Source organism: Saccostrea cucullata, unplaced genomic scaffold (assembly GCF_032062105.1).
Source record: "Saccostrea cucullata isolate Sc308-1 unplaced genomic scaffold, CSIRO_AGI_Scuc_v1 ctg8, whole genome shotgun sequence".
In the NCBI taxonomy this organism is placed as follows: Eukaryota; Metazoa; Mollusca; class Bivalvia; order Ostreida; family Ostreidae; genus Saccostrea; species Saccostrea cuccullata.
Genome location: NW_026940997.1, coordinates 541,277 through 564,275, shown reverse-complemented (window position 1 = coordinate 564,275; position 22,999 = coordinate 541,277). Strand labels below are relative to the sequence as shown.

At 34.2% G+C, this 22,999-nt stretch overlaps 3 protein-coding genes across 4 annotated transcripts; 2 read left to right on the top strand and 1 right to left on the bottom strand.

Annotated features, from left to right (window-relative positions):
* Positions 1-433: 433 nt before the first annotated feature.
* LOC134256843 (kelch-like protein 12) lies at positions 434-3,026 on the top strand. Its single transcript, XM_062739512.1, has 2 exons — positions 434-607; positions 975-3,026. Exon 2 carries the CDS (start codon positions 989-991, stop codon positions 2,933-2,935), a length of 1,947 nt encoding a protein of 648 aa, XP_062595496.1. The 5' UTR covers positions 434-607; positions 975-988; the 3' UTR covers positions 2,936-3,026.
* A 2,092-nt stretch (positions 3,027-5,118) lies between these two features.
* Positions 5,119-9,522, bottom strand: LOC134256886 (protein YIPF4-like). Its single transcript, XM_062739564.1, has 6 exons — positions 9,333-9,522; positions 6,751-6,916; positions 6,346-6,517; positions 6,161-6,238; positions 5,903-6,016; positions 5,119-5,493 (listed from the first exon to the last, which is right to left on the bottom strand). Exons 1-6 carry the CDS (start codon positions 9,505-9,507, stop codon positions 5,356-5,358), a joined length of 843 nt encoding a protein of 280 aa, XP_062595548.1. The 5' UTR covers positions 9,508-9,522; the 3' UTR covers positions 5,119-5,355.
* Positions 9,523-9,660: 138 nt separating this feature from the next.
* Positions 9,661-22,111, top strand: LOC134256885 (exonuclease 1-like). Of its 2 annotated transcripts, none has more exons than XM_062739563.1 (14): positions 9,661-9,795; positions 12,131-12,291; positions 12,586-12,705; positions 12,940-13,063; positions 13,159-13,296; positions 13,737-13,952; positions 15,181-15,371; positions 15,560-15,656; positions 16,006-16,183; positions 16,311-16,692; positions 16,820-17,456; positions 21,006-21,030; positions 21,293-21,413; positions 21,830-22,111. In XM_062739563.1, the coding sequence occupies exons 2-14, from the start codon at positions 12,131-12,133 to the stop codon at positions 21,936-21,938; spliced, it is 2,499 nt and encodes an 832-aa protein (XP_062595547.1). In that variant the 5' UTR covers positions 9,661-9,795; the 3' UTR covers positions 21,939-22,111. The 2 variants fall into 2 exon arrangements, with proteins under 2 accessions (XP_062595547.1, XP_062595546.1); XM_062739562.1 differs by having other exon boundaries at positions 16,308-16,692.
* The last annotated feature ends 888 nt before the right edge of the window (positions 22,112-22,999 follow it).

The following is a 22,999-nucleotide window of genomic DNA, read 5'->3' as shown; positions in this document are numbered from 1 at the left end:
TAAAAATTCTTTATATGAATATAACAAAATATGGATATAGCAAACCAAATTCAAAGGTCTCTAGGACTTCACTATAACCAAGCTAGTTTACTGTAAAATTTGATACATAAAATCAAGAAAAGGCATTGATGAGCATCTTATTATTATGAGCTCTATATAAAATATGCATTATAGTTATTGAATACGTTTGTCATGAATATAGGTTTCTAAACAATGTGAAATCAATATATACAAGATTTTTGGTCTGTATTGCACTTGCCACATGTCATGTGTAATGCATGTGTAACTACATGTACAGGTGTCAAACTGTTGAATTGTACAATATTACACCGCTAGAGTGAGAACTTACCCACCTGGGATACCAATGAATTGAGAATACTGTTTTCTGTTTTGTTTTTACCTTAGTTTGTTTTTTTTTTTTCTTGTGAAATGTCGGTTGTTGCAACGACGCGATCGTAATCCTACTTTCACTATGAATTTGTCAAGGGACACAAATGAGTCCACTTCCGGTGCATGTGAATGTTCTGTTTACTGAGGTTCGTCGTCACGATTGCATATGTCCAGCATTTGGATAAAGTTATAGAACTGGAATAAGTTCGGGGGAAACGTAAGTTTGTACAAGCTAATAATATACAAAACTACACGATGCCCTGTAAGAATGTCATCTTTTTTCCTTGAATTTAAATAATTCACCTGACCTGTGCATTGCATAATCTGCTATAACGTTAGGCCTATCTCTCCATTCTCCTTTGAGAAATAGATAGATTACTTTTAAAAAGCTTTAATCCTCATCATATTGAAAAGGTTAACGATCTGCGTAAATAAGATGATTTATATGATTTATTGATTTCTCAAGCCGCCCTTCATTTTTGACTCGGATGAAATATTAACCTTTATTTCTATATCTGATACATTTACTTGAATATGTATAATGTTAAATCAGCACAAATTTACCAAAATCATTTGTGTTACAGATGTCAGCTCTGTAATGGAAGAATCCCTGGACTTTCTCTCCATTCAGGATGACGGGACAGAGGACAACATCTTCCAGCAGCAAGGACTGGAGAGTGTTGTATACCAGAACGACTCACACAGCGCCTCCTTCCTCCGCGAAATGTACTCACTGTATGAAGAACAGATGTTGATAGACATTACACTAAAAGTTGAGGGCCAGACCATACTCTGTCATAGGAATGTCCTGGCTGCGACAAGCGTGTATTTCAAAGCAATGTTTACAATGGGACTGAATGAAACCATGAAGGATGTGGTGGAACTGAATGAGGTGGAGTATGAGACTGTCCGAGATTTAGTTGAGTACGCTTACACTGGACATCTGAAAATTACCCAGGATGCAGTGCAGAGCCTTTTGTCAACCTCATCATTATTTCAGATTTTGCCAGTGGTAAAGGCATGTGCAAAATTCTTGGAATCTCAGCTTGATGATTCAAACTGCATTGGAATTTATCATTTTGCCCAGTCTCATGATTGTAAAGGACTGGCAATCAAAGCTAAAGAGCATCTGGAGAAAACATTCCCTGAGGTCTGCAAGTCAGAAGAGTTCCTAAGTCTGCCCCTAGACAAGGTTAAAAGCATCATTCAGAGCAATGACTTAAATGTGGATTCTGAGGAAGTTATCTTTAATGCAATCATTAGTTGGATAACAGCAGACCCAGAGAGACATGCAGACATTGCAGAATTATTTCCCCTTGTGAGACTGTCATTGCTATCCTCAGATTTTCTCTGTGATCAGGTTTACCAAAATGCCTTTATAAACAGCTGTCCTGAATGCCAAAGCATTGTGGAAAGTTGGAGAATTTTTGAGAAGTACCCTAACCGTTATTTAGGAAGATACAATTTTGACATGACAATGCGTGCAGGAATGATTCGTCCTGACAATTGTCTTGTCTTGATTGGAGGATCAGATCCCAAACTCACAAGGCCAAAAATAAACTGTTACAATCCTATCACAAAGGAGACATTCCTTATGCAAGATTTCCCAGTAGATCGCCAAGACAAGGAATATGAAGTGGAAAATGTTGGTTGCATTGTGAGTAAAGACAATGTCATCTTTGTTGGGGGAGGGAACTACATCTACCATGATTTGGACTTTGAATTTATAGACTCTGATGACTCATGTGATGATTTAGAAGAGAGAATTGTTAGCAAGGATTTTTTCTGTTTTGATAATGATCACAACAGGTGGATTAAACTTTCGCCCATGCTGTTTCCAAAATCCAACTTCACCCTTGCTGAATTATCTGGGAAAATCTACTGCTTTGGTGGAGTGACAGAGAACCAACACCCCACTGAAATTATAGAGGTGTATGACATACAGCACAACAAATGGAGCTACCAGGGCATGCTTCCGACGACAGTGGTGGATCTAGCTTCTGTTACTTACAATGAATACATCTTCCTCCTAGGGGGACGGACAGGAGTAGGTGCTCATAACTTAGTGGTCATGTACCACCCAGAGAAGGGGCACTGGATCACAAGAGCTGGAATACCCACACCAAGATTTAATTTTGGAGCCTGCGTCGTAGATGATGAAATTTACGTAGCAGGTGGTCAGATTTATTCACACGTGACACATTCCATTAGCAGAGAAGCGCTGAAATCAGTAGAAATACTGAATGTTTCTCAGAACCAGTGGCGATCTGGCCCAGACTTACCTGCTGGAATGTTTAATGTTGGATTGGAATTGATTAGTGGTGCTTTATATGCTTGTGGTACAGCCGAGTATGTACTATCAGATTCTACCCAGTTTTATAGACAGAACATAGTTTGTCGTCTGGATTTTGGTACACTCAAATGGCAACAAATTGATGTGGTAGGATATTCTAGGAACTTCAAGTGTCTAGCAGCAAAGCTGCACACAAGAAAACTCAAGCAAGTTTTTCCAACCAATGACAAGGAGGATTCAGAAGAAAATTGATATTTTACTCCAATAAAAAAGTTCAAAAGATGCATAATATTTTGAGGTCCAAAACCACCTCTGTCCTTTTATACAATGTACATGTATTTTACTAAACATAAAAATTAATTTACAATTTTATTCTTCCTCTTAATTTAATCTTGACATGCAGTCACAAATTTTTGTGTAATCATGTCTCAGTGAAAAACAATCTATCCTGAAACTGTCTAAAATAGGAAGGAATGATTATTTTCTTGGTGAGCATATAACTACCATAATGATTATGCCCCCCTTCAAAGAAGGGAGGACATATTGCTTTGCTGCTGTCGGTCGGTCGGTCTGTTGGTCCACTTAGTTTCCATTCATTTTCTTCACAACTGTTGCACATACCGGGTACTGAAATGAAATTTGGTATGCAGATATATCAGATGAATGTCTAGGTCACATTCTGTTTTGGGTACACTCACACCATTTTTGACAGAGTTATGCCCTTTGGACTTGGAAAAGCTCCAATTATATGCAGCAGAGACAAAACCAGGTGGTTTTATATGTCTCTATATGCAGTTTCCATTATTTTTTTTTTTTTTCGCAGAGGTTGCACATACTGATATGAAATTTAGTATACATATTTATCAGATAAATATCTAGGTCAAGTTCTGATTTGGGTAGGATCGTGTCATTTTTGAAAGAGTTATGCCCCTTGGTCTTAGAAAAATTTCAATTATTTGCAGTTTCCGTTCATTTACTTCACATAATAAATGAAATTTGGTATACAAATTTATCAGATGAATACACGTATTTAGGTTAAGTTCTGTTTTGGGTACACTCATGCCATTTTTGACAGAGTTATGCCCTTTTGGACTTGGAAAAATTCCAATTTGGGGGGAGGGGGCATAAGAGTTTTACAAACACCACTTGTTTCAGATATGATTTATTTGAACATGTTGAATTTGTATTATTGTTGTTTCTGACAACATAGTGTTATTACTTTTATCAGGAATACAAAGTATCAATTTCATACTTTGAGTTCAGGTATGGTCTATGTGACTCTAATAGGATATGCTTGTAGAATTGAAAACTAAAAAGTATACAAAAATTCCAAAAGGGGAATGAAAGAAAATGGAAAAGAGGAACTTTGTAAAACTTTTTCTATAGCAAGTAGAATTTGAGCAGAGATTGCAGCTAAACAAGCTGATTTGAACTACATTTACATGTCTGTCCAAAATTTACTAGACATAAAAATATATACTCCATAATAAATTTTATTCTATCTCTCTAGACTCTTACCACTTAACAGGCCCTGCACTTGATCTGTCAAGGAAATCTATGAAATCCTTATTTTACCTTTCCTTTCGAAGTATAAGTATATACATGCTATTGTATAATTAAATTTTGAGTGGTGTTACTTATAAAGCAGATGAAAAATATGGAATGAAAAAGTAATCGTGCTCAAAAGTTAATTTAAACCAATAAAAATCAAGAGCACAGCAAACTCAGACCTCTAAAACAGCAGAGGTGGGATCAGGCGCCATGGAGGAGTAAGCATCCCCTGTCAAAAGGTCACATCCCTGAATATATTTTATCTGAAAGGCCAGACTATTCTTATCACTCTTGTAACTTTTTAAATGTAAAGTACTGGTACATGTCACTGGGTTCACAGGTGTATGTAAGTCAATATCATCAGGCCTTGGTAGCTAAGAGGTTAAAACACTAACATTGTATGTCAGATGTCTTGGGTTTATACATTGTTAAGACTTTATTTTACATCACCTGTTACATTTGGTTTCTAATATATGAAACTCACTATTCCCAAAGAATATGCTTCACAGCATCTCTCCAACTCATTGAAATCGAAGAGGAATTTCAACTTAGAGTGGGAATATGTCACCAGGGTTCATAGGTGTGTAAAAGTCGGTCAATTTATCACATCTTAATAGCACTGACATGGTATAACAGAGTTCCTGACGAAGTCCAGGTTGAAACTGAATTTCCATCATCTGTTACATAAATATGCATTGCATATATACTTAATATATGTTAAAAAAAATATAATTAGATTTCTAAACAAAAAGTTCTATTTTTGTTCCATTTTGAATAACTTATGTATGTACTCAGTGAAATTATTCCAAGTTCTTTTCACTACAGTGAACACTACATAGTGCTTTTACCTAGGGGGACAGTACAAATGAGTCGTAACCATAAAGTTTCTTTGTCATAAATATATTAAAAAAAATCAATGTACATAATATACATGTATCAAAGTGAATTCATCATAAATATTGAAGTACACAGATTGTCAGCTTTTTTAAAATGTCAGCTTTATACAGAGCTGGAATAACCCCGCTTTATACGATCCACCACTTTCACATACTCATATAGGTAAAAAGGTCACTGTCTGTTTTTACTATGATACAGAATAAATGAATTCCCAATGACTTGAATCAGGCACCAGTGTACAGGGACAGGAAGTAAATGTAGAGAAGAAAAACGGGATACAGCAATAGAGGGCGCTTCTGTTGAAGCTCCTGAACACATAACAAAGATCCAGCACTGTATGCAGCCCACAACACACCAAAAAACTGAAAATATATAGCACACATTATTTAAATATATTTGATGTAATATCTTAATAAATTCAAACATTTCATAAGAAAAATGATGTGGACATACACATGTGGAATTGCCATCTTTGTTTTAAAGGAGGTTTAATTTTTAGTTTTTAAGAAAAAAAAAAAACACAAATTCATGGACCGGATTTAATAAAAAGTTTCTGAACTTTTTACTTATCAATAAATACATGTATCTAGTACCTTGTTTCTATTGACAATGAAAAAATATGATAATTAAGTGAGGGGGGGGGGTTAATAAAAGACAAGCACAAGTTAAAAATTGTTGAAGGCTTTGGATGGCACTGTACAGGGATAAAATTTACCAACTTGACATATCAATGATATGAACTATCAGTGGAATAATTACAGCTGATGATACCTTGAGTAACAGACTGATGTAGTGAAATCTTCTGAACAGTGGTAATATGGCTGCTGTTATAACCAAAGGGAGCACAGAGTAACCAATGACACCCAGACACTGGGAATAGCTAACCTAAAATAAATAATAATTTACATCAAGTTCAGAACTTAATTCTTGTAATTTAGATTTACACATCATTTGAAATTTCATAGGGGCAGTTTTTTCTTCCTTCAAAGTAGGTGAGACCATGATGGAAACTTTTTTGGTACAACTTACCTCTCCTCCTAAAACTCTGGCCAACAAGAAAATGATGAGTGACCCACATATCCATATTGTTATAATCCAGGACACCACCTACAAAATAAATAAATATATGGTAATGTTTTATTTGTGGTTTAGGGATTTAGATTTAATGCATTATAAAGAATAAATTATGAAAAATATTGACTCCCTGTATTTACCCTGAACTGTCCATACAAGGAAACAAGAGAGTAGAGCAGTATGACAACAAGAGGGCCCCAGAAATCTGGACTTTCTCTGACAACGTGGCGATTAAATCCCAGCTGTGGCAGAGGAAACAGTACACATCGTAATTTATAGTAAATGTCCTTAGGGTCAATGTCTAACTCCTCCCTACAAAAAAAAAAGAGATAGTTCAATCACATAGTTATTGTAAGATAACCATAATTTGACCCCAAAAAATGCTTTTTATAAATAAACTTCATAAACATGTGTTTACTGTAAAAACAATATTCAGATTATACTGCAATAATAATATTAAAGCAAGGATATTTTTGCTATCATAAAATACCATTACATCAACAATACCAAATGAATGTTTAGACATTGATTGTTCAGTGATTTACAGTAATGGCTTTTGATCTTCTTCATCCAATTCCTCCTCTTCTGTCAGCCAGCCAAAGCCTTTAGACTCGAGGAATTTTGAGGCAGCTGATCTTTTTTTCACACCGTAAGGATTTGCCATTGTTTCCCCTTCATTTTTCTGAATTGTCCCCTCCACAGGAAGTTTTTCTGTAATAAAAAGGAAACAAATCAATGTTCAGTCTAATCAATAGTTTGGCCAAGTGTTATGGAGAAGAAGAAAATATCTAAAAAGTTTAGGAGGACAGTGACATCTATGAGTACAAAGATACATAGTTGAATCCACACTTTTCAAAAGTTATGTCCCTTGACTGCCATCTTAGGGGATAAACCAATAGAATCCTCATAGTACCCTTTGTAGTTTTCAGGTTTGTAACTTTGTCATTGGACTTGGGAAAAATCGTTACTGATTGCCCCATGTTGGGGCTACCCACACATCCAAGGAAAACAATTTAAACCCAGTGGATTCATCATAGCCCACCCAAATGTTTGGTAGCATAAAGAGGAGAAATGTTGTTTCTTTCCCTTTTGACCTTTTGGTTGACCCGCGAAGGGAAACAACTTTTGTAAAGTGTGGATTGGTCTATTGAATACTATTAATCAAAAGATGAATTTCCATTGTTTGAGTAGCTGTCCACTACTCAAATGTGTGGTGAAGCATGGATAAGTATGATTGCTTATCATTATGCAGAACTATTACCAATCAATTGTCCTGTTGACCGTAACTGACCTCCTTTATAGTTTCATTCAAGAAGTAACTGTGTGGTCACTCATCAATAATGTCTTAGACCCAAAACTTTCAGATCTTTGAGTACATCGTCTCTCAGGGAGTAGATAGAATGTTCTATCATTATAATGATAATTTAAATGTCCTACAAACCCGGTTTAACGATACTATTCGTTCCAAGTATTCAAAATGTTGCAAAATAAACATGTGTGATAACTAAAACTCAGTGCATTTACTAAGAACAATCGAGAGAGTTTCGAATGCAAACATGGCATGTAAATTTACAGCGAGAAAAAACATTGAGAAAATAAGTTTAATTCTCATCTTTATTCAGATTATATTTTAGGTTCAAAGGATACACAAGTACACAACCTCAAAAAGGTTTGTTACAATTAATTTGAAAGTTTTTGTCAATGCAAATCCATTTCATTCTTCGAAATCATTTCAGAACGATGCTATTATTAGCACAGGCACCTGAAGTATGGATAATAACCCCCCCCCCTTTTTTTAATGAAAAAAAAATGTAAGAGTGTATAATATCTCAAAAATATAAAATTTCCCCGTCAAACACATCTATATATCATTATATGCAAGCAGATTGTACTTTTTCTCACGTTTAAAGAATGGCCTTATTCGGTATAATAAAAATACACAAGGTAAGAAACAAAAGTTGTAAACAAACGTGGAACCCCTACTTCGAGACAGATTACCAAGGTAATAATTAATGTTACCTATCATAATTTTGCAATCACTCTGTCTGGGAGATGTTCTTTGATTAGTCTCTTTAACCTAAACCCCGCTATTAGCGTTTGATATGCCGTAATCAGACGATTTATTAATCGGATACATAAAATTTTCTCCATTGGCAGCGTTAAAGGAGGTTTTGGAGCTGCTTTTCTGTTTCGCCTTATCTTATTGGCTAATTATAATACAGTTTAAATATCTAACCAATCAGATAAGGCGAAACAGAAAAGCAGCTCCAAAACCTCCTTTAACGCTGCCAATGGAGAAAATTTTATGTATCCGATTAATAAATCGTCTGATTACGGCATATCAAACGCTAATAGCGGGGTTTAGGTTAAAGAGACTAATCAAAGGACATCTCCCAGACAGAGTGATTGCAAAATTATGATAGGTAACATTAATTATTACCTTGGTAATCTGTGATAATGTATGTTTTTTGTTTTGTTTATTGCATCGAAGTAGGGGTTCCCCGTTTGTTTACAACTTTTGTTTCTTACCTTGTGTATTTTTATTATACCGAATAAGGCCATTCTTTAATCGTGAGAAAAAGTACAATCTGCTTGCATATAACGACATATAGATGTGTTTGACGGGGAAATTTTATATTTTTTGAGATATTATACACTCTTACATTTTTTTTTTATTAACAAAAAGGGGGGGGGGTATTATCCATACTTCAGGTGCCTGTGATTATTAGCGGATCTGGGGACCGGTAAAGTAAAGTCTACCCATTATTTGCTACATTGCGAGTATATGGGAGGTATTCTAACTGTGGTGAGGGCTTGTGCGAGACACAATTAGATTATTCATACTACTCAGGGAGACGCAACTTGATGATTTTTACGTGCATTGTACAGCTGTTGTATTCAGAAGAGGTCAAAGTTAAATATTATCACTACTATGGTGTGACTTTTTGTACATGTTGAAAAAATAACACATTTAAGGAAAAGTGTGATAAAATAGCTAATTCAAGCTATTCTGAATAGCTTAATTAAGCTTTGTAGATAAATCAAGCTATATAGCTTAATCAATAGATTGTGCCGGACTTGTGTACTGCAGGCTGTAGCAAGTTCTTTACGGATTATTGGAAATTACCTATGGAGGCGGAAGTCTGTACGAACTGGAATTCTTCAACCGTAGCCGTAGGATTGTATCCTGATGTGCTTTGAAATTCGTATGACGAACTTTGTTCGGCAACATGCTGATCATAATTGTCAAAATTCACAGTGTAGTTCCCTGTCGATGATGTGGATTGTGAATGAGCCGCCATGTTTGTTGATACGAAAGTTTCGTATAAGTTCTGTATAATATATACCCCCAAAATATTCTGTTGAAAGTGTTACAATTAATATAATAATAATTTATCCTTTTAACAGAGTTTTAACACATAAAAATATCAAGGGATATTAAAAATGAGATCAAAGCAAAATTCGAAACTATGGAAAATTTTGCGGGAAATTAGATTTTTGAGAAGATGGTTTTATGAATCTTGATAACAGACTTCAGAGTAACAAGAGCCTTGAAAGTAGCTTAGGGATTATTGTGAGAATCAATTAAGGTAAAATTAATGAAAATAAAAGACAGTTAAACAAAGCAATATACTTATAAACAATTTTCCACACATGACATGGCCACTTTTTGTAGCATCAATCTGATGCTACAAAAAGTGGCCATACCATGTACTGATGTAGTTGCAAGAAATGATTTTAATAAACTGCATCTTTTTTCCTATGTATTTATTGCACAGGTTAAAAATATCATTGTTTTACAAACAGCATGACAGTTTGCTTTATGGGGCGTGCTAAAATTTTGTGTGCTGATTTTCATTTTATTCATCGATTGGATGCTTTTTTTCAATGGAATCAACACTAATTTGCATATGAAACTCAGAATACAACAATGTCCTGAGAATACTGGCCAATCACATTGAATGATTGTTCACCAGTGCGCATTTGTACTCACCAGCAACACGTGGTCAGTCAAAGCCCGTTCTCTGTCCTTAAAAAAAGCATGTATTATATTTGTTATGATTTGACCGGATGGTTTTATATACGTATATGAAAATTCAAAGAACAGAATTAGTAAGTCTACTCTGCTACTGTTGTACTATGTAGCTATCAATATCATCATTATAGGTTGTAAAACTTGCTTTTTCTGTCCAGGTGTAACTGTTGTTTTACTGCATGCTACGGTACCTCGAATTACCGAAATGCCCCTGATTTACCGAAATGCCCCTGGAAATTACCGAAATGCCCCCTAAAACTACCGAAATGCCCCTTTAAAACTTAGAAAAGTTGGTTTTTATAAAAGGTAGTGAGTTAATTATACATATTTTCAAAAAATGAATTAAAAAAATATTTACAAATGTATTTTTTTCGTTCAAAAGGTTCGTTTATCTAATATCTAAGAGAGATAACTCTGGTAGTATTTGTATTCATATTACATGTGTAGCCTGCAGAAATATTTTTTTCTTGATGATGTCAATTTACATGCTGAATAATTTGAATTAATTTAATACTTAATTTTTTTTAAGTTTAATGTGCTATAGATTTGTTTATTTGGTTATAAATTTTACAACTCTGAACCCCAGGGGTTTACGTAGTCTCCCACTGCGTACCGTTATCCATTTAAAAATTTGCCGAGATTACTATGAGAAAGAGTACGACTTTTAAAGCACTGGAGAGGTAAGTTTTTTTATTTCTTAGCTGGTAGTAAGCCCTTAATATGTATAAAAGCGAAAAAAAAAACCCATTCACATATGGCTTTTTTCAAACAATTCAAATAATTATTTTTAGTAGTTTAACTTTCCGTAATCCGCTTCTAATTCTTCTTTAAAGTGATCAGACGAAATGATTATGATGATGGTTAATTTTATTTATTTGTAATCAACATTTTGATCAAAAAATAAGTACAAAATAATTTAAATCAATGATATCTTAGCCATGAGCTCCAATTACTATGTAGGACCAGTATTCAGACGTGTCGTAATTTTTTTTAAGCATAATTGCATTTTTAAAAAAAATATTTTTTACCTATAGAACTCTGCATGCTCACTTAACATGAAATTGGAATGATTAATATTTCTTCGGTATTTCGGTAAGTTTAGGGGGCATTTCGGTAATTCCCAGGGGCATTTCGGTAAATCGGGCATTTCGGTAATTCGGGTTACCCCTGCATGCTAGTAAACATGTCATTCAATACGATTGGTCAGTATTGTCAGTGGTATTGCTGGGTTCTGTGTTTCATATGCAAAGTGTTATAGATTCCATTGAAATCAAACATCCAATCGATGAGTAAAATGATAATCAGCATACAAAATTTTAGCACGCCCTATAAAGCAAACTGTCACGCTGTTTGTAAAACAATAATACATATATTTCCTTCAGACTGTAATCACAGTACAAGTCTTATATTTCACAAAAAAGTTTTTGTTATAATATGAGGCTTATAAAAGCTTGGGCACAGTTGAATGCTTCCAGAGCTAGGTTATTGTGGGAAAAATCATTTTGATAAACATGATCAATGTGCAAAATCAAAATTCAAACAAAGATCCATTTAAGAATTAAGTTTCACATGGAGACTTTTAATACTGTTTGCTGGTAGGGCTGGCGGTGTTGCTTCACCATTTACGGCTCAAAACATTTTCATTTTCAGTCATAATTCATATGCCCCCAAAATTATTTTTTGTTCCTTGAAATATAGTAATTAAATCATTTTTTAAGAAATTGTGACTGACATATCCTAGCTAGCAACAGTTTTCATCATTGTAGTTTTGATTAAAAATATTTGCAGTTTGGTAGACTTACTTACTTAATTATTGTGTTTATTGATTCAAATCATAAAAAATTTTAAATATATTTTAATAATTTAATTTTTTTCACTTTCCTCCACAGATGGGTGTTACAGGGTTATTGCCCTTTCTGAAGAAGATCCATGTTCCTGTCAACATTGCAAAGTTTGAGGGCTGCACTGTGGCAATAGATGCCTACTGCTGGCTCCACAAGGGGGCCTTCTCTTGTGCGGAGAAACTAGCTCTTGGGGAGTCCACTGACCAGTAAGTGTGTACTGTCATAAACCAACACACATAGCTTAGATTCAAAGCACTGGCTTAATTCCTATTGAAATATTGATGACGGAATGAAAAACAAAAAAATAAATACAATGTAAGGATAATTTACTTGTTCTTTGTTTTTTATGTTTGGATGTTCACAATTTTGCAGTATTTTATTTTAACTTTTACAATAAATGTTGCATTTGACTGCAATTTTTAAGCTACTGGTACGTCTGGTAGTTAAATTTCATAATGTGCTACATTGACAATTTTTATTGGATGGATTTTAATTTTCAGATATGTATATTACTGCATGAAGTATGTTGAAATGCTCCTGAAGAAGAACGTTAAGCCTGTGCTTGTGTTTGATGGTTGTCACCTTCCTTCTAAGCAGGAAGTGGAAAAAACTCGTAGGGAGTGAGTAGATTTATATACATGTATAAACATTAGAATTTCTTTATTTAGGTATGGAAATTTTAACTTATCTAATGGTTAAATACAAAAATAAAGAGGCATGATTCTTCAAAAAAGATTTCATTCACTCTTTTGGCAGAGATGATATTCTTCTTTCTTGTGAAATGAGAGAGAAGTTGCTATCATCACACTTTCAAATACTGTATAACAAATACATGTATTAAATTTCTTTTACAGAAAGCGTGACGTTAACAGAAAGAAGGCAGCCCAGTTACTGAGAGAGGGCAGAAGGGCGGAGGCCAGGGAATGTCTTCAGAGATGTATTGACATCAGTCCAGACATGGCGCTTCAATTAATGAATGTAATAGGCTTTTTTACTCAGTATTGGCTTACTTATGTTTGTTTAGATGTAACTCAAGTATTATGCGAAACCCATCACTTGTTTTTCTATTGCAGGCCTGCAGAGCTCGGGGCGTAGATTGTATTGTAGCTCCCTATGAGGCTGATGCCCAGTTGGCCTATCTCAATAAGTGTGGTATTGCTCAGGTGATCATCACAGAAGATTCTGATCTGCTTCTCTTCGGCTGTGAAAAGGTATGTTCAAAAGGAAAAGATGCATAACTGTAATTGAGACTAAATGTTTCAGATATATATACATGTATGTATATGTATGTGTGTCACTGGGTTCACAGGTGTGTGAAAGTCAGTCAATATGTCGGGTCTCAGTAGCTCAATGGCTAGAGTGATGGCAAGGTATGCTAGAGGACCTGGGTTTGAGTCCCGGTTGAGACTTGATTTTTCACCACCTGTGACAAATAAGACATAAAAGCATGTACATACATGCTTATATAATTGTACTTTACCAATTCATAATATATGCTAGACTTTGAACCAACAGAACTTTAAAAAATTGATTTATTCTTTGAGGACTAGGAGTGAATTTCCTAAAGTCTCAAATATTTTTATACACAGTTAAGTTCATATCAATTGAGCAAATCTAGTTACATAATTTTCATCGTTCCAACACATAACAGGTGCTGTTTAAGATGGATCATTTTGGGAATGGTGTTCTGATAGAGCAGAGTCGACTAAATGAAGTGATGGAGATACAGAGTGGGTTTTACACTTTTGAGAAATTCCGCTACATGTGTATTCTCTCTGGCTGTGATTACCTGTCCTCTTTACCAGGAATTGGGCTGGGAAAGGCAGCAAAAGTCTTTAAACGTGCAAGACAATCTGATCTCAAACTGGTAAAAATAAAACATGAACAAGAGGTGTTTGTGAAACACTACTCTGCAAAGAAAATGAACAGCAACTGAAAATTATTGGAATTTTTCAAAGTCCAAGGGACATAACTCTGTCCAATATTGCCCGATTTTACCCAAAACAGAATTGACCTTGATATTCTTATTATTAATTTGTATACGAAATTCCATTCCAGTATGCACAACCTCTGCAAAGAAAATGAACAGAAACTGAAAATTTTTTGAAAGTTTCAAAGTCTAAGGGGCATAACTTTTCTTCAAAATTGTTTGCTCTTCCTTGCAGAGGATCTATCAGGTACACACTAAAATGAAATTTATCATAAGAATATCTAGGTCAAGTTTATTTTTTGGTATGGTCTAGGTAATTTTTGACAGGTGTGCTTCTTGGAAATATAAAAATCCCAATTATTTTATAGAAAAATCCCAATTATTTGGATGGGGGCAATAAGTGTTTTTACAAACATCTTTTGTTTGTATTTTGATATCTTTGATTATTGGTTTTCACTTTTTGATATATTTTAACATTTTTTTAGCTCCCCTCGACGAAGTAGAGATGAGCTTATGCTATACCCTCGACGTCAGCGTTAGCATCGGCGTCCTGGTTAAAGTTTGAGGAGCAGGTCCATTCCCAAGTAACTATAAGCCCTACCCGGACCAAACTTGCATGGATGATGCATCTAGGGATGGACATTGCCAGACTTGCTTCGGATGCTGGATGTGACCTACATTTTCCAGATGAGTGACCAGGTTAAAGTTTTTGGAGCAGGTCCATTCCCTAGTATTTATATAAGCCCTACCTGGACCAAATTTGCATTGATGACACTACAAGACTTGCTTCAGATGCTGGGTCTGACCTACATTTTGGAGCAGGTCCATTCCCAAGTAACTATAAGCCCTACCCGGACTAAAATTGCATGAATGATGCATCCAGGGACACTACCAGACTTGCTTCTGATGCTAGATCTGACCTAGTTTTTGGAACAGGTCAATCCCCAGTGAACTTTAATTCCTTTTTAAACAGAACTTGCTTGAATATTGTTGTCAGGATAAATACTAACTTAAGAAAATATGATGCGAGATTTGCATTACTTACACTGATAACATTCGTCGAGGTGAGCTTCGTAATCTTTGATTACCTATGTTTTTTGTCTATTGAAAAGTCATTGAGCTTTACCTCTTATTCATATGATTGACTGAATTTGTCTTTTGACAGCTATTGAAGAAGTTTCCTAGTACTTACCTGAACATGTCCCTGCCAGTCCCAGATGAGTATATAGAGGGGTTTATTCGTGCCAATAACACATTCCTTTATCAGCTTGTTTATGATCCCATTCAAAGGAGGATTCGTCCCTTAAATTCTTATGAGGAGGGACTAAATGCCAAGCAGATGCATTATGCAGGAGCGTATCCTTACAATCATTTTGTTGATTTAAAGCCTGTTTTTTAATAATCCAACTTTGCTAGACTTGTATTTATATACAGCGAGAATTTTATTTTTGTTCTACATAAAAAAGAAGTTTGGTACCATGTATTTGTATCTTAGAGCAGAGGTGAACAGATAAAGCTGAAACATTTTCTTTAACAAATAACAGATTAATTCCACAAGACCAGGCATATCAGATAGCTTTAGGAAATATTAACATTTACACCAAAGAAAAGTTTGCTGACTTTGATCCTGACACTCATGTGGTGAGTTTAGGTCATCAGCAACTCAGATTTAGGTTTTATAGTCGGAGAAATTTTTTATGTAATTATACAGTGAAACTTTTTTAATCCAGACTAAATATATATTAAAAAAATTTTAATACAAGGTAAACTTAAAGTCCCATTTAGTAAATTCCAATTGTTTAAAAGCAGACTACCTGTAATTTGATATGAATCACCAAGGTCTTCTAAAATAAGATTCAGAAATATGATAAAGAAATGATTTGATTACATACTTTCAGATATTTTTTAAACCTGAAATGCTTTTCTGAACTAATGGTATATTCTTAGTTTTAAAGATTGTAAGATTTAGCTGTTTTCTTTGTTTTTAAAGCCCTCTAAAGCCAGTAAAAAGAAGCCTGAACAGCTGCACCGCCTGAGTATGTGGGACAAAAACTACAGAATCAGACCTAAAACAGAGCTAAGGGAGGTGCAGAATATTGAGAGACCTAATCTTCAAGGAAAAGAGGTCATAGTGAAAAAAACTTTCCATCAAAAAAGGCCAACTCCAGGTAAAGAATTTTAATGTTAAATACAAATGTTAAAATTTTGAGAGAAAGTCTGTATAAAGGGAATTTTCAAGGACAGTCCACAAAGTACTTGATACATTATTAAAATACCACTAACTTATTTCAGAAGATGATAAAAATGTCAAGTCTGATAGAGAATTAACCAGTATGTACCAGGAGGAGAATGAAGAAAATTCCCCCTCCCCACCATCCCACAAGAAGAGGCGGAGGGCTTCTAGTGACTCAGAGGAGGAGCTTCCAAAGAGTCCTGTGAAGAAGTTCCGTAAACTCTACATGTCACCCAACAAAGTGCAGTTTTTTGATTCTTTAAAAGATGCTGATCAGGATGCTTGTGAAATTTCCCCATCAAAGGTTGAGAGCAATGAGGAAAGGATTCCAAGTTCCCCACAGCCATGTCCAAAACCATCTCCCGTAAGAAACAGGTTTGCTGTACACACAGAGAAGAAGGAAAAATTTAACATCAATGCCTCCAAGGATATAGTCAAAAGCAGGTATGAAGTTGTAAATTATTGCCTTATTAGTACATTAAATAACCCATCAAAAATAAATAAATTTTTGTGCATAAAGAAAGGTTTGTGTGATGCTATCAAAATCTTAATTTTAGTTATCTTGTTACAGATTTTTTGCTTCCTCTCTTGAAATTCAAAAACTTGAAACTTCTACAGAGAGTAAAGTGAATGTGAATGAACCTGAAGCTCCCACAGAGAGTAACATGGATGAAGGTAATGAGAAGAATGATGATTGGACAGAAGAAGAGAAGATTGGAAAAGAAGATGTGTCAAATAATTCAAAATCACTGGTATCCAAGCCAAATCCAACAGAGAAAAACAAAAAAATCAAACAAAGTCCATCAACACCAAAACCCTCCCCTGGCTCAGCATTCACTTGGTCCAAATTCAAATTCTCAAAGATAAACAATATTACCAGCACAAAATTAGACAAAGTGAATACAAGCTACAAAAAAGTGGTATCAGAACCATGTCTTTCAAATTACTTTTCTTCAAAATCCACAGAGAATGATTCGGAGGTGCAGTCGAGCAAGCAGCTTCAGCATGTTGAGAGTTGTGTAGAAATGGGCAGCAATCAGGACTCTCTTAGCCAGGCTAGCTCTGTGTCCTACAGCCAGGAGAGTGGGGCCTACAGTATTGACCTTGACTGTTTCCCAGACAGTCAGGAAGTACAGATTATATCTGAGGAATATGCAGCTCAGAAAAGTAGAGAATCAGAAATTTCAAGTCAGGCGAGGTCTTCCCAGGTTTGTCTCACATTTGATGTGTTAATATAATAACAGCAATAATATTTATATATTGTATGGAAAAAAATGTCCTCTGATATGTCTTTGTGGTGAAAAGTAGCCTTGCTCTTTTTCTGGGGGAGGTAATGGATCATTTAATCGCTTTTTATACGCCCATCTTAAGACGGGACGTATTATGTTATAGGCTTCGTGTCCGTCCGTCTGTCTGTCCGTTAGCTTTTTCGTTTCCGGCTCATAACTTTAATACTACTAGGCCTAGGATTATCAAACTTTGTCATCTGATGCATCTTGGGTAGAAGGTGTGTCGCGCATAAAAAGTAGGTCGCTCTGACCTTTAATTAAGAAGTTATAGCCAAATATGGAAAAATCCTTTCCGGCCCATAACTAGAAAACTATAAGACCTACCGTAATTTTCGGGTTATAAGTCGATGGGGTATATAGGTCGAAAGGCTCATTTTCAGCCTTAATTTTTGAAAAATCCTAAGATAGGACGAACTTACTATATAGGACGAGGCTTTGTTTCCCGTTTTCTAAAGATTCTCACGCAGATACAACGTATCAGAACAGGTAAATCTCTAAAATTACCGGGGCAATTCCGTGACATGAACGTATCAAGAAAACAAACAGGTATTTTAATGAGTACAGCATTTAAATAAAGTTTTTAAAAAAAAATGTAGTTAAAACTTCTTTGAATTGTGTTACTACTTTTTTTTCTCCAACTTGCCTGTTCAATGCCTCCGTAGTTTCATACTGTTGTTAAACCAGAGGCAAAAATAACACGTAAATACGTTTCTTATTTTAAGCTATAATTCGGGAAATACCCGAGATCAAAGAATAATAATTCTGATTTCAGAACAACTTGGACACATTCCTAATATAGTTTATTCAGTTAGTTATTTACCGGTGGACGACAATTGCTTCGATGTCCGCCATTCTAAAACCCGCAAACGACCATTGAATGTATATATAAAGCAACAGTAAAAAATTGAAATAATATTACCACGCTGAAAGTTTAATTTATAAATTTAATTGAGAGTACCGGTACATCCACAATTTGACAGTCATTATGAATTTCATGGCTTTGTTTGTTCAATGATGTGTAACACTAATACCCTATAACGGCACGTGGATTTGCTAATCATGCCCTGCGGGTATTAAACCAACACAGGTGTTGAAACCTTTGCGTGTACACACAGTGTAAATCCTTTTATCTGTCAGACAATTAAAATTCGTTAGAAGCCAATCTTTGTATAGCGGTAATTCAGTGTACTTCTTGTGTACGAAGAAGCTTTTGATAAACCTTATTATATCAGTTAAAATTACATTTCTGTCTTAAATCATATTTCTGTAACCTGCATTTATTACTAATTCTTTGCTTGTAAAACTCCATATCAATAAAATTAATTTTTTATCATCCGCATGTATATTTCCATAATTGCTTGTAAAACTTCAAACTATCTTTCAAAACGATTTTTAGGAATTGACTGGCAACAATTTATTTCACTAATTTTACATTAAAATAAATATAAGACTTTTACAATAAAAAAATTAATACTATTTCAATTTATCAATCTACTAATTAATGGCAAAACACTACACTTGTGATCTTGAAAAATTTTCCGTATTTTAAATTTTGATACGGTTGCGGTTTTACTTTAAGTAAACGATAGCGACTTCCTAACTTCACAAGATGGCTACCGCATGATGGCAATGGATAACACGTTGAGGAATTATTAACTTGATGAAGCAGTTTTTTCCTTTGTCATCAACGGATATTTAATGGAATTTATTTTGTAAGAAAGCTATAGAATAAATATTTTATTGTTTACCTAGGCATTAATTTTTCTGCGTAAAATAATGAAAAAAGTTATAAAAGTGGCACAGATTTGCTCTGAAATTTACGTAAATTTTATTGATTTTGGGGCATTTTTCGTAAACTTGAGCCTAAGAAAGGTCGAATTCGTATATTGGGCGACCCCAGCGGTTCTGAGAAAAAAGTATCGACATATAACCCGAAAATTACGGTACAATCATCAAACTTGGCCAGTTTATGCATCTTAGGTAGAAGGTGTGTCGCGACCTATTTCAAGGTCACTGTGACCTTTAATTTAAGTGAATTTTTAAAAAAAAAATGTTTCTTTATATTATTCATTAACACATCCCAAATAATGTAAGAGTGTTGCACTGTTCTTATTAAAAAAGTGTTAAATCAAGAAAATACTTATTTTTTTTAAGCATATACTTGACAGCAATCTATAACAAATTTAATGTATGTCAGAGAAATCCTGCCTCTCCCATGAGTGTAATTATCAAGCACTGGTCAAGAAGAATTTTGATAACAGAAAATTGCATGTCAAATTAGAGAGAAATTAATGGGATTTGAGTGCGAGGAGCTAACTGACAGAGCATTGGTGTTATCTATATCCCTTGAGTATTGGGCAAATGGGTAAGCCTGTTTGATTAAAAATAGTTCTTGTTGACTAGCTTAAGTTTTAAAATGAATTGGATGAAAAGTAATTAAAACTAATTTGATATTGCATAATAGACTAATCTGATATTATGTAATATTTTTAATTCAAAAACTAATTTTATGGGGTGGGGTGGAATCAGCATGTCCATATGGATTACATATTAAAACCTGTCGGACATTAAATCTCAACCAAAAAAAAATCTTTGAGTATTTTATATGTTTTTAAAAAGAGAAAGTGCAGACCCATTCATCTCTTGGTAGTAATGAGTAGACAAGCATCCAGTTAAAGATTAATTAATGAGTTCATTGTAGGAAGGCTAGCTGTCTCAGTCTTATCTGTACCCTTTGGGGATTAGACAGAAGAACTGCTGGTCAGTTTATTATAACATATGTCATTTGATGGCCAGCCTTTTCTTTTCAAAATTAATTTGGTATAGATTAAGTTGTTAAGACTAATTTGATGATGGGCATTTGACAAGGTCTAACACAACCAGCAAAGAAGTCTATCAGTGATGTAATATTTATTATAATTGATGCCTACATCACAGGGGATGGATAAATATTTTAAGGAATGGAAAAATCATCGAAATCTGAGAATCAAGGTGTGATTTTCTTGCACCTAAACTGTTCAAAAAATTGTATTTTTTGACGGGCGTATCATGCTGTGGCGCGGCACTTTATTGAAATTATTGTGCCTCCAAAAAAGATTGGTCCCAAATAAACAACGGAATATATAAGAATAAAATCTTTTAAATTTTTTCCAAATGACTAGAGCAAATGGGCTTTGAATCTTGATATCATGCTGATAATTGCATACATTTTCAAATTCATTTGGCATGAAGAAAATTGTAATGATCCAAATATACCCTTTTGCTTTGAAAAATTTCAATGTGAACAGAACAACTGTGGCTATGATAAGGTCTGATGAGAAAAATTTTAAGTACATTTTATATAACACACCAATTTTGGCATACCACAATTAATTTAGAGGTCTCTTCAAATTCACCTTACTAAGTTTTTCTGTTGACACATTAATTACAAATTCTGGAAATACTAATTTATGCTTGTTTTATTTATAGGAAACAAAGGAAAAGTCAAGTGTAGGTAAGAAGCAAAGTTTTTTTTTTGGTATCACCTTAAACTCATTGTCAAATGTAAAATAATTCCAGATCAAAATTTGTTCACCTGTAATTAGATGCAGGCATATTTTGTATACATATAGTTAATATCTGAAAGGCAAGTCAGTTATACCCACAGGGCTTTACAATTTACATGTATACAAGAAAATTCTAAAAACAAATATTGATATGTAAAAACATTTTTTGTACAAGTGTCTACAATTGTTTCATTTTATTTTAATTTTTAGGCTCTTTAAAGTCAGGATGTAGAGCAAGTGGGTTGTCTAAAAATAGGAAAGGCAAGATAACAACAGATAACAAACAACGGAGTATCAAAGACCTTTTCTCCAAGTTTGCATTTAACAAAAGGTAATTTTGATACAAAGCTTGCTTAAGAAATGGATTTTAGATCTCTATTTATCCAATGTAATTAGTAAAAGCTAATTCAGAGAATCAGAGTTCCTCACTTAAGAAAAAAAGAAGAGTATGCATGGATCCAGATTGGGGGGTGGTGGTGGGGGGAGGCATAGGATGTTATGGTATGAAATTTCATTGCAAAAGCTCAAAAGTTTCTGGTCATATTTCCCTGAAATGAAAGTTTTACACAAAAGACAGAGAATATTAATTTACACCCTTCTACCTTTTGATTTAAAAATAAACAGGGGTCTTCCTTAGGCCATAGGGAGTTGCATGCAGTGCATATGTGTGTGCATGTTGAAAATAGTTAAGATTTTGCATCATTATTTTAAACATGTACAGTATAAACTGTATTTTAATTATTTCAGAGAGGAGAAACTTAGTCGAGAAGTAAAAGATACAGATGAAGACCTAGTCTCATTTACCCCCTCTAATAAGCCATGCTCAAAGGCAGTACAAAGGAAACTCCTTCCCTAAAAACTGTTATTGACTGTTGTAACTATACACATGGAAAGACAGTAGTGCTAGAGACAAATGATATGAATACACTCTAAAAAACATAACCTTTAAAATGATTGTAAGATTTGCCACGCAAATTGATTTTCCAAATTTAATTTTACATATATGAACTTTAAGATGAATTACCAGTATATTTTAAATTTACTTGTAGAAGAAGACTTAACTTTATTTTATCTTTTATTTGGTTCAATAGATTTTAAATTTTATACTTTGAAAAAGAAATACACTGAATTTAAACTTTTTGATGCATATTTATTTCTACTTTGGCTGGAGCTCCATATGATAATGATGACTTGCGTTTGTTAAAATTGAAGTGGTGAGAAGAAAATGAGTTATCTTAGAAGACTTTACCATTCCTGTACATGTGTATTTACCATATCTTCTTAAGTAATGGAAGAAATGTTAGAAGCCAGATTTAACACAATGCTTTTATAAACTAGACTTGATGCAAATTGCAAGATTTCTAAAATGTTTCGAAATGTAAACTTTTTATGTTGTTCAAAATTCTACCTTTCTGCAGTCACCCTTATAAATCTATAATTTTTTGGGACTTTATTACACATTAGAGAAGTTTAGCAAGCTCACTTGTACATGTAAACTACAAGTCAGAATTACTTGTACATGTTTACAGTACTTATGTTCTCCTTCGTTTCACTCATCCGAACATAAAATATTTCTATTCTAAGTACTTAGAAAATAATTAACAGAACACAGATGTAGTATGTTGAGCGCCTATCAACCAGTTTATTCACATATATATGTACAATAAACACGCGACTTTAAGTAGCGATGCCCTGGATGATGACCCCAAGAATATTACCAAAATTCCAAATACAATCTATCTGCAAAATACAATGAAACATGTCTTAATTATACAATATATATATATCTAAGTAATTCAAAAAAAGCGTGTTCGAAATCTGGTTGATTATTGCTCGTCGATGACCACTTTACGCCTGACCAACTTCTTATATACTATGACCAAACAACTACCCTTCAATATGCTTACGCGTATAAAA

Coding starts and splice junctions, on each gene's coding strand:
- LOC134256886 (XM_062739564.1), bottom strand. CDS start 9,507: ATGGCGGCTCATTCACAATCCACATCATCGACAGGGAACTACACTGTG. Junction 6,917..9,332: donor ACAGACTTCCGCCTCCATAG/GTAATTTCCAAT, acceptor TTTTTATTACAG/AAAAACTTCCTGTGGAGGGG. Junction 5,494..5,902: donor ACATCAGTCTGTTACTCAAG/GTATCATCAGCT, acceptor ATATATTTTCAG/TTTTTTGGTGTGTTGTGGGC.
- LOC134256885 (XM_062739562.1), top strand. CDS start 12,131: ATGGGTGTTACAGGGTTATTGCCCTTTCTGAAGAAGATCCATGTTCCT. Junction 15,372..15,559: donor CAGATGCATTATGCAGGAGC/GTATCCTTACAA, acceptor AACAAATAACAG/ATTAATTCCACAAGACCAGG. Junction 16,184..16,307: donor TCAAAAAAGGCCAACTCCAG/GTAAAGAATTTT, acceptor AACTTATTTCAG/AAGATGATAAAAATGTCAAG.
- LOC134256843 (XM_062739512.1), top strand. CDS start 989: ATGGAAGAATCCCTGGACTTTCTCTCCATTCAGGATGACGGGACAGAG.